Genomic DNA, 15,647 nt, shown 5'->3' with positions numbered 1-15,647 from the left:
TATTATGAATGAAGCTAAACTGGATTATTTAAGACAAAAGTAAAACTTAGAAACAAAATGCTCGATGACTAGGAATCGAGAAATTAGGTGCTCTATGAATATATGAAGTTGGATCCAAGAAAAGGGATCTGCTCCATGATCAAGGCATAGTTTGGAAAGAATATGCTTCACCGTTACAAACTGACTAAAACTAGTCCATCTTTAAACTGTTCACAAAAACTGCAATGTTACTGTTATAGCTTTAAATTGTCTAAATAGTTCGCCAAGCTTAACCTAGAAAGGTCTTTAATAGTCCGAGAATATATATTTTGTAGAAGACCTCGTGCTACACAAAAGATAAGCATTCATTTGTTTGATATAAATTCTATAATTAAATGATTAGCGTAAATGTGAACGAAAGGGTGGTCGAATAATTACTGATGTTAGTGTCTCAGTAGCATAACAAATAAACTACGCTAAGAGTAACTAATTCTATTGAAGATGGTCTTTACCTTTTTACAGCGATTTGAATCTGTTAGGAAGCCACACCAACAACAAGTACCGGGATGGTTCGTTCCAGGTAGATTATAATTACTGAGCTAACTCTCAATCATGTTTATATCTTAGGTAAGGACTTCTGACTTAGTTCGGCGGACAAATTTTTTTCTGAGTGCTTAAAATTCAGCTAACGTGGTAAACCCTCCCTGAGTGCCCTGATTTAAGAGTAAGACTAGCTTTACTAATCATTCATGCTATTTGCATTTTGCTGCTTCATATGGTTATAATTTCGCTAATCACTTAGGTCTACATTCTACATATCCAAATTAAATTTACTCAATGAACATGTTTTGAATATGTTTATGAATGTCAGAAACTATACATAAATTAATGATTGTGCACTGTGCAGCGAGTGGTTCATGGTGACGAGCTTATCTGCGCGCAATATATTATTAATATGAAATAACATAAGACCATACCGTATGCACTGTAGACCCGAATCTCTGCTATGTTGAGCTTCCTGTTCATTTTCCCAGCCAGCAACAGCTTCACTGCTCTTCCTTCCCTCATATCACAGCTAACTCTGCGGTGGAAGATATTTTGTCACAATATCAAGCAGTGCCTTGGAGGATATGTATCCCCGATAACATAACCAAAGTTCCAACTCTAATCTTAGCATGTGTCCAAATTCCCATCCCTTCACATTTTACAAGCTCAAATTCTTGTTTCATGATTTTCACCCCTTGTACATCAGTACCTGTGCGTATTATCCTCCAGTTTGACACTTTGTTTCACCCCCTCAATAGTCCCACACAACACCTCCTCCTCCTCCTCCTCTTCCTCCTCTTCCTCCTGCTCCAGCCACACCTGGGCTCCCTCCAGTCTCTCCACTTGACAGTTGTACTGATTTAGCGTGTCCTTACACCAGTCATCTGAGAACCTGCACAATCCAGATCAGAGAGACAGATTTAACAATCAAGTCAAAACTTTGTCGGAAAACGTTGGTCCAAAGCTAATTGCTCAATATTGCCTTGAAGCAAGTCCGGTGTAACCGGTTAGTGAATATGTCACAATTTTAGTGGTCACATTTTGTACGTGTCTGCAGATCAGCCCATGCTATGATCTGAGGACAGACTGTACGCAGCAGGTGTCCAGCTCACGATCACGTTATAAATTTGGTGTGCTTATGGTCACTTGAGTGTCACTATATTCAACTGTCAGTGTTATTAGTTTGGAACGTTTTAAAATATAAAATATTTCAAGAGAGGAGAACTTAAAACTCAGAAAAATATAGAGTGCCTCGACATCGACCAGAGGTTAGAACCCTGCAGCTGGATTCAGGAAGAGCTGTTCAAGCTCTGTATTCTGGGATAGAAGCAGGGAAAAAGCACAAACCTGTTGATAATGTGCACATACAGTACAGGAGATACCTCCTCAAACAAACCTGTTGATAATCTGCACATACAGGACAGCAGACACCTCCTCAAACAAACCTGTTGATAATGTGCACATACAGGACAGCAGACACCTCCTCAAACAAACCTGTTGATAATGTGCACATACAGGACAGGAGACACCTCCTCAAACAAACCTGTTGATAATCTGCACATACAGGACAGGAGACACCTCCTCAAACAAACCTGTTGATAATGTGCACATACAGGACAGCAGACACCTCCTCAAACACCACCCTGATCCAGGAATTGTTAGAAGCTGCTGTGTGAGCGTAGGTGGTGAGATCCCCATCTAATGCTAACTCTGCTGTAAAGTTCTTTAATACCTCACTCATACTACCTCCAGTCAGGTGCACCTCATTCTCTGACACCTTCCTTCCTGGTTTTAAGTGGAATTTCAGGTTAAAATGGGGTTTAGCAAAGTTTCATGAAGAGATAGGAATAATTTAGCATGGCGTAAGATTGGTAACAGCTACAATTAATGCTTCTTAATGTCTGGCACTGGGGCCAGGGGCTGAAAGTGCTTCTTTTGTGGTCGGGTATTTGAAATGAGAAGTTGCAACTTGTTCAGTTAAACATTACACACTATGGTGACTATGGTTAGATACTCACCTAAAGAGGCTACCACCAAAGTTATCAGATACGCAACACTGGCTGTCATCTTTCAGGGAGGAGTCACTTTAGCTGCAAGTCTTTTATTATTTCTACTAAGTTAGAATAATAGCCACACACCAAGTCTCAGCTTTATTCCGAAATATGTAACAGCAAAAAGTTGGTAATATCAGTCAGCAGTTCCGAACCACCTCAAAAATAAAATCAAAGCTGGGGTAATGGACCTGACCGAGTTGCAAAAACACGCCAACAATTATCGTGTCTCTAATCCGAACTCTTGAAGACGACCAGTAAGAGTGGGAACACAATTACCACAGCTGCAACTATCATCCCTCATTTTTAGGTAGAACAACATTGTTAGTCGACACAAAAGAGAGGAAGTTATAATTCAATTGGGAGGGTCCTTTTTTAAAATATCATATTATGCAATGTGGAATAAACAAAGCCCGGAGTTGCTAGTTCGGTAGTTTTTCGAGATCTTTAGGACACTTTTGTCTGCTGAGGACGTCCCATTGTTGACTGTGTCTAGATGAACAGTTATAACAATATCTAAGTTAAGGTATATCTTGCCGACAAAATGCTTCACTTTCACTTTCACTTCACATCACATGCACCATCCCTCGGAATGTCAACTTTTTTCAATTCACAACTTCTCATGCGCGTGGTAGCTATCAGCAGATCTGGTCATCATGCAGGTTTTGATGCTAGATGGATGATGGTATGGCCATAAACTTCCTAAGTCTATAATTGTATATTGTGTATATTGTTGATTATTGAAAGATATACTGTGATGTTTTGATACAGGTTGTTTTGGAATTTGTGGAAGAGATTATATGCTGGATGAATATTTGGTCACATGACTGTGTCACATGACTGTGTCACATGATTGTGTCACATGACTGTGTCACATGATTGTGTCACATGACTGTGTCACATGACTGAGTGATATGACTGTGTCACATGATTGTGTCACATGACTGTGTCACATGACTATGTCACATGACTGTGTCACATGACTGTGTCACATGACTGTGTCACATGACTGAGTGATATGACTGTGTCACATGATTGTGTCACATGATTGTGTCACATGACTGTGTCACATGACTGTGTAGGTTACCTGTGTTCTCGTACCCATACACTCTGAACTCTGCTATGTTAATCACGTTGTGTGCCAGACCCTGTTTACCAGTCCGAGTTAATTTAATCTTGTCACCGTAGCTAAGATATTAATTGTTAATCTTGTACAATATTAATATAGTAACTGGAAATCTGATAGTTATTTGCTGTAGAAAAAGTTACTAAAAACTAATCTAAACAAAAAGAAAAGAGGTAAAGTAGTCCTTACTGTCTGTTGCAGTAAAGAGTGTAAGTCTGATTTTTCTCGTCCAATGTATCGTTGTACGTTTCTATCTTACCGCATTTACCTTGCTTACTGCTGGTGTCTCTGTACACTACACCCTCTATAACTGAGAGGGGAGAGGGAAACGGATTTGAGAAAGCGGGGATTGATTTTAAATCGGGATTTTTTGGGTTTGGAGAATCATGGTAAAGGTGTAACGAAACAAAAAACACTCTAGGGACACATTTTCAAAGAGAATCTCACATTGGATTCTAGAAGCACATGTACTGGTCTGGTTAGCACACCATTTGTTATCGCCTGTCTCCGCAAACCTGCATAGAATAATAGATTTAGATGTTTTTTAAGAATATCATCAAAATTATACAATAGGGGCTGTCAATGTCGAATCTGTGATAAATTTCCCGAAATAAAAATGTATATGGTTTACCTGTTCACTATTTCGAGTCTAGCAATGTCATATCTATCTACAAGTGTGAATTCTATCCAACAGTCATCCCCCTTTTCATCCTCAGTCAGTGAAAACGTCGTAACGTTTCCTGAATATGGAAGTAAACGTAAAATTTAGTATTTTTTAGGTTGGACGTCCATCAATTTTTCATGCCTATTTTCTAGAGTTAATGGAATGTTATCTTTAGACCATGCTCAGTGCTCTCGGCTAAACTATATCACATAATTTTCAGTACCTTATTATTGCTGCAATTTTCCATAAATTTGCTTACCATCAAAAGCGTAAATGGCTTTCATCTGGTTATTAGTAGAAACTTGTTTAGCTTTTAATATCTGTATCTCCTGTGGGTCTGTAGGTCCGCCTGACACAGATAATGAACATTATACACAGATACATGTGGATGAAAACAAGATCAAATTAACCGTCTCCACTTATCCATTCTCATTGGAGCGCACTTGGGACATGTCTCAGTAAAACAACCTGAAAACGTTTCCAACAAAAGCGTTACTTCAACGATACCTTAGAGGGTCAGGAAGGGAACTAAACGAACCTGCAGTCTGTACCATTACAGTGAGGAACATAGCTAATGATAGAACGTTCCTTCTTCTTCTTGTACCCACAAACCTCATTCTCTTAACCCTTCAGACTAACATTCACCTAATAACCTCTCTGATATAAGGGATGTCAAGTATCAACTGTAATTTAAAGAAGCAAATAAGCAGAATTTTGTTAAGATTGAATAATAAACTACTTACACTAAGTGTTCTGAGGTACATAGTATGTAAGATATTGCTGCTGTGGTTTGACATATTCACGATATTTAACTAAATATATAATCGTCACAATGCGGTCTGGCGGTCATAATACAGGAAAATTATTTGCTTAAAACACTCGTTTAGTGGATAATAACGTCTATGAGTAACAATAGCGACGTAGTCTATTGCAGACACATAAACCTGTTTATGTTATTATTCTTTATTCACGTTAAACGCTTTCAGCAATGTCTACAATAGAATGTACCACTGCCATAGTATAACATAGCCACGGTTTAATGCTCATATTAAGACTAAAGACTATCATTATGTAATTTAGTGATAAAAAATTAGATATTTTATTATTATCTACCAATTATTTAAAATATGCTTATAACCAACTCCTTCAGGAACGCAGTAGCAGAAGAGAACAAGAAACTGCTACACAGGATCGCACAGTTAGACGATGACCTGGAAGAGGAGCAAAACGAAGCTCTCAGACATCTAGAGAAATCTAAGAAACTCCAGCAATTGGTAATTAGAATCAAGTTCTAAGCAGCTATAGTACTTGTTCCAGCAAATGGTTCAATGTACAAATCGATGCGAAAATTGCACTAAAATTGGCCGAAACTACCATCTTACGATTATAAACCATGAACTTTGAGGGCTTTTTTAGAAGATAGCAGAAAATAACTTGACCACTAAAAACTGATCGGCGAATCTTAAAGTTCGTATGTGGTTAAAATCAACAATTTACATTTCGTTATGTTCTTTATCTCAACACTGGAAAGTGGATGTAGGTAATAAGTATTTCAGAATCTATTTTTAGCGTCCATATGGTATATGCTATTGACTTATAGCAGGTTCTCTACTTAAAACTATCACTATATTCATGTAACGCAAAATATAAAATATCATGATCTACTAATAAATTCACGTCTTAAGTACTATAACTGCACAGAATCCAAATCGAGCCTCTAGGCCACGGCCTAATTGAACAATGAACTTGAAGATAGGCGGCTGGCGAAAATAAAGCAAGTTAAATTTGCGAAATTTCAAACCCCCTCTAATTCCAGACTGAATTACTGCTGGACCAGTTTAGTTCCAGCTGTGACCCTATTTAACATATAATAAGAAGGAGAATTTATTCATCGGACCAGCTAGCATTCGGATTTCGGAAATATCAAATAATACGATTTTAACGGGGCTACATAAATTGGTGCGGGAATAAAATGTTCACTGTAACTATTCTCGAAGACGTGAAACCACTATAACATGCTACCCTGCTCATTGTCTTAAATTTACCATCTTTGTAATTATGGCCGATGTTTGGATTTTTAGCCATGATGTCATGACAAAATTACTATGCTTGATGAATTCAATCCTAAATTCAGGAATTACTCCTAATGCTCGTCTCAGTATCACACAATATGTACAGGTTATAGATAGGTAACGGCTGCAAATAATATACTGCATGGCCTAATGCGTCACGTCTGGAACCTGTTAGGGATCACTAAATTTCGGACATGTTCACAGAAGATCAAACAGTTGTTGGTTTTGTGGCGGGTCACGGTCTTTAGTTTTATCAATACCCCCAGGATCCAATTTCTAAACAATACTTCATGCTATCGGCACCTGCACCCCGAATGTAGAAAAGTGGAGACAATTTTTTAAATTAAATTGTTCAATGCTCGCGGATGTACAAAAAACTGTTCCTCGGAAAGGCCTAGGCTTACTAGCGCTCGATTTAAAGTGTGATAATTAGGAAAATAAAACTTTACTACTTTTATAAATCCGGCTAAAAATACGAAAACGGTTTTCTAAATTTTGATTTGAGAGACTATATTAATTATAAAGTAATACCAATGAAAATTTCTTAACACAAGAGGAAGGTAACAAAAATATATTTGCTTAAAACTGTAATCAAATGCAAACACAAGGAAATGTTTTCATCCATGTCGCTATTATATAGTCGACTTTTGTACACAAAGATTGCCCTTCGGGGCCAGTCAGCTGCTGACTGTATAATAGGTATCACCTGATCTGATCAGGCAATCTCAGTGGTAGCTAGTCCGAGACTACGCTAGTCACAAGTACTCTAAAGTACGCACTTATCCATGTGCTAATCTCAAGTATAGGCATCTCAAGCCAACAAGCAAACATCTACTACAAACACACAAACAAAGGGAGAACTCTCCCTACCTTTTGATCTAGTTTATCACAAATCCTCGACTTTATACCTTATTGTAACAAGAATTGCGCCCGTTGTTTCGTTTTGGCGGACGCTAGATTTCCATTTCACATTTACTATAAATTTAAGTATAAGCTCCAATCAGCTCACTTCAATCTTCATGATAATAATATAGATAAATTATGCATCAAATAGGGACAAATTCAGTTCAATTGCCGTAGAACTTAACTTGTATCTGTAATTCAAGAAATTATCAGCAAAGGTAAACTATACTCGTGTACACATCAATACACTACGCGTGCCACGTACAAATTGGGCGTATTACCTAATATGTAATAGTAATATTATACATTACATGCATCGTATACAATAAAACACAGTCGCGCCGCGCATTCATAGATCACAGGCTATCTATACATCACATCTCCGCAAACAATCCTCGCGCGCGCGCGACTTTTTCGTTGCTTGGTAACGAACGGAAGCAAGCAAGCAAGGAACGTAACACGACATATATTTGACCCACCTACTGCTATCTCCAAAATCCACGTTTTTCTGCAAAAACCTCCATTCGTAACCTTTCACTATTGCCTTTTTTCAAAAGGGTGAAAAGGAAAAAATTGCTGATTAATTAACTAATTAATTGATAAACCTTTTCCCCCCTCAACAGTTGGATGACATGAAGGAAGAATTGAACGTTGAGAAGAATAACAGCGGCAGATTGGAGGCTGACAAACTTACATTCGAGCGACAAGTCAGAGAACTCCAAGGTATATCAGTAAAAATCCTGGTCAAGATCTGGTTTCAGATCTAGTTTCATATCTGGTTTCATATCTGAAGCCTCTGTGATATTTAGAGGATCAAATTGGTCACTAATTATTCAAATTGGTCACTAATTATTCAATCAATGTAATTGTTGGAATTGTAATAAATAAGTAACCAATAATTGATCCACTAGGTAAACTTGAAGAAATAGAAACGCAAGTGAAAGCAAAACAAGGAGCGGCTTTAGTTGCACTACAGAACAAGAACACCAGTTTGGAGGAACAGCTGGAGAACGAGTCAAAGTAAGTAGAGCTAAGGCAAGATCGTATAGTAAGACCTTGGGCGACTGTGTATATAACCCCAATTTTATGCATTTCTTGAATATGGTTGGCAAACTTTACTCGTCGGTATTATTTTGCATTCACGCGGAACCGTTTTTTAATAACCTACAACCTAATTACTGATACAGTTAACAGAAAACAATAGTTTTCGCTGAAAAATATACCAACTCTCAGAAAGTTGAAAATGTTAAAACATTAGAGAAACGAGGCTACCATTTGACTAGAACTAAGGTTATTAGCCATCACGAGCAGTATAATATAGTCGACAGTAGCCCTGAATACTATAAATTGAGCCAACTGCTGCCACCCTATAATTCAAACGGAGCCAATAAAAGGACGGATATTTCAATTAATTCACGTTACCAAGCTCCCTATTTACGGTCCGTTACTCTAATTAATTATTCTCAGTAACTGTAGGAACATGTTGTTACGACACCTTTTGTTCAAAAGAATAGATCTTCCGCCACAAGAACTGACTACTGAATCTAACATAAAATGTCGGCTTTATACTACATAATATTATGATGTTTAATGATATGACAGCCACGTCGACAATTAATCCAACAATTAAAGCAACAAAGCAAACTCCGTAGTAAATATTTAAATAGCCTTGATGTATAAAATTAATGAAATGAAAACCACACTTGTACTGATTGAAATTGAGTTTCTCCATGAGGGCTAGGTACAATCGCTATGTTGTATTTATAGAAAATACTAATCGATCAAGATCAGGTCATGCTATATTTTTAAGTCTGAACTCTGAACCGAAGTTTTTGGAATGATTTTAAATCTGGCAATTCCTGTCGGCCTGTATTTCTTTGATGATATTGCTTTTAAAAACTTAATTACAAGAAAGGGATCAGTATTATATATACTACAACGGATCCCCACCAATATTCAGGACGGTATACATAATGCCGTGATCGCAATTAAGAGGTCTGATCTGTAGTCAGTATCAGGTGACGGTTACGTTAGAAATGAAGTCTGTCTGTACTGGTAACGGCTGTTGCCACTGGCATCATATAATCACCGGATAACGACACAGTAATAACCATACCGTTTACCAAACCAATTTTACTTTAAATGTATAAGATGTCTGATTGTGTAGTGACTTATTCATCAATTACAATAATTTGTCTCTTTCTGCACATTTTGTTCACCGGGGTGTTACAAAATTTACTGCACCTCTATTGTCTCTTATGCAAGAAAATAAAAATATGCAACCGCTGCATTCGTATCACGATGTGACATAAGGTCATGAGTCCTGAGTCAGACCGCTAAGGAACTGTTCATCTAGAGCTGAACAGCCTGAATTACCATTTTAGTCTCAAAAATCGAGGGATATTTTACTGAAATTAGCTCGAATTCTGCTAAGAACGCCTAGCCACCGTTTTCAAAAGTCATGAAGTGACGTGACTCGGTGACTGGAGTATAATACCACCCATTACCATACGTCTTTAACATGGACCACATATTGGAATTAAGGCCCCAATACGTTAAATAAACCTAAGTGAATTAAACATATTAATACTTAATAACCTTGCAGGGAGAAACAAGCGCTGAGCAAGACAACGCGCCGCGCGGAGAGGAAAATGAAGGAGCTGGCTTTACAAGTGGAGGACGAGAGGAGACAGTCAGATCAGTACAAGGACCAGGTACAGCAGTTTTTAGTGTTCTGTTAAGTGTATTCTTTACAACTAATCTACTGGAACCTGCCAAACTTAATTACCTTTATAACAGAACCAGAAAACAGAATTGAAATTAGATATCTGAGTTCACTGTCCAAACTCAGTTATCCAAAAATCGTGACCGTTTTACGTTGTGGTATTCAACCTTTTGTTATTTAACCTTCAAGTACTGTTTTATAATCCTAATCACAGCCAAAAACAACTCACTCCTCTCAGATGGAGAAAGCAAACAGCAGGATGAAGGCGCTCAAGAGACAGATCGACCAGAACTACGATGAGATGAGCGCAGTTAACGCAACCAAGCGGAAGCTTCAGAGGGACCTAGACGAACAGATTGAGACTAACGACTCCCTTCAACGGGAGAACAACACTCTTAAGCAGAGACAAAGGTAAGAATAAGATAACTTAAGCGATTGAGGAGAAAAAGTATCAAATTTGGATTATACTTTAGGTGATCGAAATTGAGAATTACATGTTGTTGAATTTATGTGCTGTCTAAAGTTTGGTATTCGATTATATAGTTAGTTGTCAAATAGTTCAAGACACGTTCTTTATTATGTCCCCTATAGCTGATTGTTTCACCTGTAATCAAATAACACTGGTTTACTATGAAACTTCGTATATTCGACGTTTTCTCTTGTACCAACTACATAATATAACAAAGAACTTAATTATGTAACTCCTTTAGTAAAATCTTTGTGTTAAGTAAATTAGAAATTGCGTACAAATAACTGTACTGTGCTGCCTGAAGTCTTGTAAAAGATGATTTTATTGACATTATTTTGTGCGTGTAATTTTAGTAGTAGATCAACCGATGTATGCTTTCGATTTGTAATTGTTAATTAACATCAACACTAAACATAATATATGATTATTAATATAATTAACATAGTTAAAGTACAAAAACTCTATTTGATCTGTATTTGTGAGATATAAACACCTCATAGATCAAACACTGTGGGCTCAAGGAAAAATTCTAGGCAGTCTGTAGAGTAAGTGTTATCAGTGTTGATCTCCTCCATCTCCTCATTTAACGTCTAATACATTATCAGGTACTTCAGAAGTGGATTTTTAAACAAATTTATCACGAAAGTTATGAAATATTTACATTTTGCGCCCTTTTATGTCCACTTCTGGAGGCACCTATCCCAGATCACAAAGAAATCTTAACTAATTAAAAGCATGATCAGTAGGCATGATTTTCCTGTTACCAAAAATATTTACCAAATATTCTCAATGTTTGAAAGGTGCTGATTACATTATCATTAATTATTTAAATATTTAATTACAGCAGTCGCTCCATTCGATTCCAGTACGTATCAATAACACGGAATATCAAGCTATTCTCTTCATTTAATTCACTAAACGTTTGTTACTTGCTGTGTGTTCTCTTATCAACGTTATAATTAATGTTACTTACCAATCAAGAACTTTTACTACGTTAACCATTACACAAAACGTTATGGAAAATCAAATCTCACTTAAATTTCTCCCACTTAATTAACAACTTAACAACATCTCTTCATCTCAACCCCAGAGCCAAGTCCCACTTGCTTCAAGACTCACAACTTAACACAAGTCACCACTCACGAACATTTGACCACGATAATTCGAGAAACATCAACATCTCCTCACTTGACAGCAAATACACCAGTACACCAACAGAGTGAGTTACAATCACCAGTTACAATCACCAGTTTGTTCGTTTTGTTTGTTTGTTAATTTTATCGGCGAAAGACTTTATATCGAGGGTTATGAAATCTTATCATCGGACAAATGTATGTGTATGGAAGTGTGTGGAAGTGAGTGTTGTGCCTAGAAAGAGTGCAGTGTGACTAAATGAGATAGTAAATTGTAGTGCTGTGAATTGTAACCGGTGCTTTTGTAGAATAGAGAAATTCTTGCAATATTTGGTAATCTTACTTTAAAATTGTGCAGTCAGTTGAGAAATCGTTTTTACCGAAAGAAACAAATTCTTCACGGTTCGTGAGGAAGTGAGTATTGTTTGAGAATATCGTGAGGTGAACTTGAAGCAGTGTGAATCGTCACAAGTGTGAATTATTGCTAGTTTGAGTTATCACCGGCCCTGTCTGAATAACTTCCAGTGTGAATCATCGCCAGTCTAAATTATCGCCAGTAAAACCGATATGTTATCACTAGCGATTCATCAAGCCAGCATTTGGTGTCAAACCCATCACAAGCCAAATTAACTACTTGAAACCAATATTATAGGCCCCCCCCCCCCCCCCCCCCCCCCCACCCCCCATTATAGCACCCAAAACCTCTGAGTGAGTTTTCTGCACCTGGTTTTACCAAATTATCCACTTTAACCAAGCGTGTTCATCTGTTATGTTTGAAGCACCCCAAAAATAAATTACCACAACCCACGCACGTTCTGATTTCCCACCCCATTTTCAAGATTTCAACTTAAATCGAGTGTGATTGCTGTTTTAAAGAGATGAAACTAGCAAAACTAACACGGGTCCTTTTCCCAGACGGGGCTACGGCGACAGAACCTCCACCGTCAGCAGGAAGACGACCAGGAATCCCAGTCCTGAGGAGGAGAGCGACGACGATATCTGATCACGTGACCTGACGACGCGTGTACGTGCGTTATGTCACTCTACTTTGTTACACAACATTTTATAGATTTTTAATAAGCAATCCTAAGGGGGTTAGTTTCATTTGAAAATTGTTCTTTTTGTTTTAAAGTTTTAATTTTGTCACCTGATATGTTGCCATGATTGGTTTTATGATAAATTTAATAAGTGTCACAGCGAAAATTTATAGCTTATTATTCAATGTTTTTTCAAGAAATCAAGAAATTCCGATATAATACTGTATTATAACTATAGGTTTTAGGTTCTACCATATAATGATATGAAAACATTCTTAACCTTCTGATAGACGCACGCTTTTTGTGCTTGTACAGTTGCGCGCATGTTTGCACTTGTGTTTGTAAACTTGCACGTGCTGTTCTTTTGACAACCGAATGCTCAATTGGAGAGGGTATTGAGGTTTATTAAGTATATTTAGTAACTAACTTAGTAACTGAACTAAATGTGGTAGCATTTTCATGGAGAGGTTTGTACATAATTCCCCGACTGTTGTAGAGTTATAATATAGTGTCACGTAATTAATATTACACTACATAATATATCTTGTATCTGTACACACTGATTTACGTTTAAAAAGAACAGTTTTTGAGTTGAAAGTGTAGCTTTGTTTTGTTATTATATGAATTTTCAATACAGTCGATTTTTGCTAAGTTTGAACGAGGAACGAATATTGAGACGCTTCTTTGGAAAGTTCCAGATGTTTTCTTGTGAGATCCGTAGAATTATGTGACTAAAATCATGTGCTTGAACAAATCTGTCTGTTGATGACGCGCTTAGTTTTTAGTGTTTTTTGGAATTATTGGAAATAAACTTTTTAAAGTTCTGATAAGTATTTTAAGGGGCTGAGTTTTTAACCATCAAACTCTCATACATAGGACACGCAGTAATTAATGAATTTGGACAATTAATTAGTTAATTAATTGATCAAGTCCCCATGGGAATTTAAGAAATCGTTAGCCAAATGGTTCTGACGTGCAGTGTCTCGTTTTGCAACTAGAGCTTCTTAAATCGACATAAACATTACGATAACACGCATCTTACAAATACGAGCAACTTTTTACTGTTGAAATTTGTATAATTTTAATATAGTTTATTTCAAGGAAATACTTGTTTTACTTTTCTTTGTGGAAATCCAAACGTGCTAAATCACTCTACACTCGAACTTCGAGATGTCTCTAAAAAGGCCTTCGACAGTTGAAACTTGGATCGATGTATTTTTGTACGGAGAGTCCGAATCATCCCACATGACATAGGGTTAAAATGCTCCCCTGGCGAGTTATTACAGTTATTACAGTTGTCACGTGACATGTCACATGACCATATAAGGAAGTTGGTCTAATTTATAGTTATGGTTGGGTTTTAGCATATGCCTCAGTTAGGAATTGGGTCTGGTCGAGATGGGATCAGAGTCTGAGTAGAGCCAGAGGGTTATGGTTCTGAATAAACCCTCAGGGCCACCATCCGACTTCAGGGCACTATAATCATAGTTAACTTTTTTCGGAGGCCTGTGTCCTTTCCTAAGGCTAAAGCTAACTTTGATCTTACACACTACAACTCTGTGATCAGATCCCAACGACTGAAAAGTGTTGTAAACTTCAGTGTTCTTGAAAGAGTTTTTCCACTTCGCCGTATGAGTGATGGGGATATAGTCAATCAGACCTTTGTTTAGTGTCCCATCGGATAAGAAGGTCCACCTCTTGTTGACCTTCTTTCTGTTATGAAGCGAATATTGGTAATTTCCATATCGCACTCCAGGGCATTGTCTCTCAGTAGCTCTCCATTCCGATTGGTACGAGTATGAAAGTACCAACGGGAATCTTCTTCACTCTCCTTTCCAAGCCGGGCGTTCATATCTCCCTCTGTGATCAGCAGGTGGTGCGCTGGCACATCGTTCATAGCCTGTCTAAGGGTGCTATGAAAACTAGTGCTGCCTCGGTCGGACTATAAGCAGTTATAGTTGTGAGTCTGGGATTCCCGTTAAAAGAGATAGTCAGCACCCTTGAGCCATAGGGTTTAATGAGGCTGATTGCGCTGTATGCTCTTCTAGTCAGCAGAAAGCCCACTAGCCACCAGTGGCTGCTCCTGCTCCATTCCTCCATGCTGAAACAGTTACCAAGCTAACCCCTTTCTTGAACTTTTCAATCTTGATCGGCTCCTGGTGGACAATCCTATATTCTTGTGTCTTGGATCCCAAGGATCTCCATGCCACTCTCCAGAAACTGAGTCACGAGTTCAAGGCGCTTGTAACCTTCTCTAGCAGTTCGGACATTAAATGTCCCTACTAGAGCTACCTCACTTATACAAGAAACCAATGCATCCCCATCCATTTTTTTTGTGTTTTATGTTTTTTTTTGCGCCGGGTCAAGGAGCCGGCATATCATCTGTCACCCCTCTCCTAGGGAGTTTTAGGGTGAGAGAGTCATCATTCCGGTCCCCTCCGACATCTAAATCAGTGGTAGGGACTTTAACCCTAGTGTTATTATAAGACATCATCAAACTTTTCAATGGCTGGTGTCTCATGCGCAGTCCCCTGTACATCAGGCAAAGTGAGACACCTACTTAACGCCGGGCGCCACTTGAGCGTTAAATGACTTATCCATCTTGGCCACGTGAGTGGGTTTTGTGATGATGCCCTGTCGTTGTATTGTTTCTTCTTTCTTCACCAATTCCAATAAATGACTATTGACTATACGCTTTTGTCCCAAAGCTTATAACTTAGGGAGATTAGAGTGAGAGCCAAGGCTCCACTATTACGGGAGCTAACCTTCATAAACATAGAGATTATTCCGCCGAATAGAGATTATATATTAGGCGAAATGACAGGCTGAGCGCGGCCCAGTAACAATAGACAAGTGCGTTCTTTGAAAAAGTTTAGCTTAGACGAGTATCACTATCATCTGTCAGTGTCAATGCAGTATGCCAAACATTTATCAATTGATAA

General features: G+C 37.9%; 2 protein-coding genes across 2 annotated transcripts in view; one reads left to right on the top strand and one right to left on the bottom strand.

Moving 5' to 3' along the window:
• Positions 1-13,277, top strand: part of LOC134816347 (myosin-11-like) — a 93,610-nt gene extending 80,333 nt beyond the window's left edge. The window contains 7 exon segments of the mRNA XM_063825147.1: positions 5,517-5,640; positions 7,965-8,064; positions 8,253-8,361; positions 9,947-10,055; positions 10,305-10,477; positions 11,626-11,754; positions 12,584-13,277. Coding sequence (XP_063681217.1) covers positions 5,517-5,640; positions 7,965-8,064; positions 8,253-8,361; positions 9,947-10,055; positions 10,305-10,477; positions 11,626-11,754; positions 12,584-12,671 — 832 coding nt within the window. The 3' untranslated portion in view covers positions 12,672-13,277.
• LOC134816806 (uncharacterized) lies at positions 1,228-5,024 on the bottom strand. Its single transcript, XM_063825800.1, has 8 exons — positions 4,905-5,024; positions 4,626-4,715; positions 4,334-4,442; positions 4,150-4,217; positions 3,892-4,012; positions 3,664-3,764; positions 2,118-2,310; positions 1,228-1,417 (listed from the first exon to the last, which is right to left on the bottom strand). Exons 1-8 carry the CDS (start codon positions 4,981-4,983, stop codon positions 1,228-1,230), a joined length of 951 nt encoding a protein of 316 aa, XP_063681870.1. The 5' UTR covers positions 4,984-5,024.
• Positions 13,278-15,647: the final 2,370 nt, after the last annotated feature.

The sequence above is a fragment of the Bolinopsis microptera genome, chromosome 6 (genome assembly GCF_026151205.1).
Source record: "Bolinopsis microptera isolate Bmic1 chromosome 6, MBARI_Bmic_1.0, whole genome shotgun sequence".
Taxonomy (NCBI): Eukaryota; Metazoa; Ctenophora; class Tentaculata; order Lobata; family Bolinopsidae; genus Bolinopsis; species Bolinopsis microptera.
Note: the sequence above shows the minus strand (reverse complement) of the source record. Positions and strands in the feature narration are given on the sequence as shown.

Excerpts from the sequence above, each read along its gene's own strand:
- LOC134816806 (XM_063825800.1), bottom strand. The coding sequence starts at position 4,983 with ATGAGGTTTGTGGGTACAAGAAGAAGAAGGAACGTTCTATCATTAGCT. Across the intron at positions 4,443-4,625 it reads AGCCATTTACGCTTTTGATG|GAAACGTTACGACGTTTTCA; the intron begins GTAAGCAAATTT and ends TTCCATATTCAG. Across the intron at positions 4,218-4,333 it reads AGACTCGAAATAGTGAACAG|GTTTGCGGAGACAGGCGATA; the intron begins GTAAACCATATA and ends TATTCTATGCAG.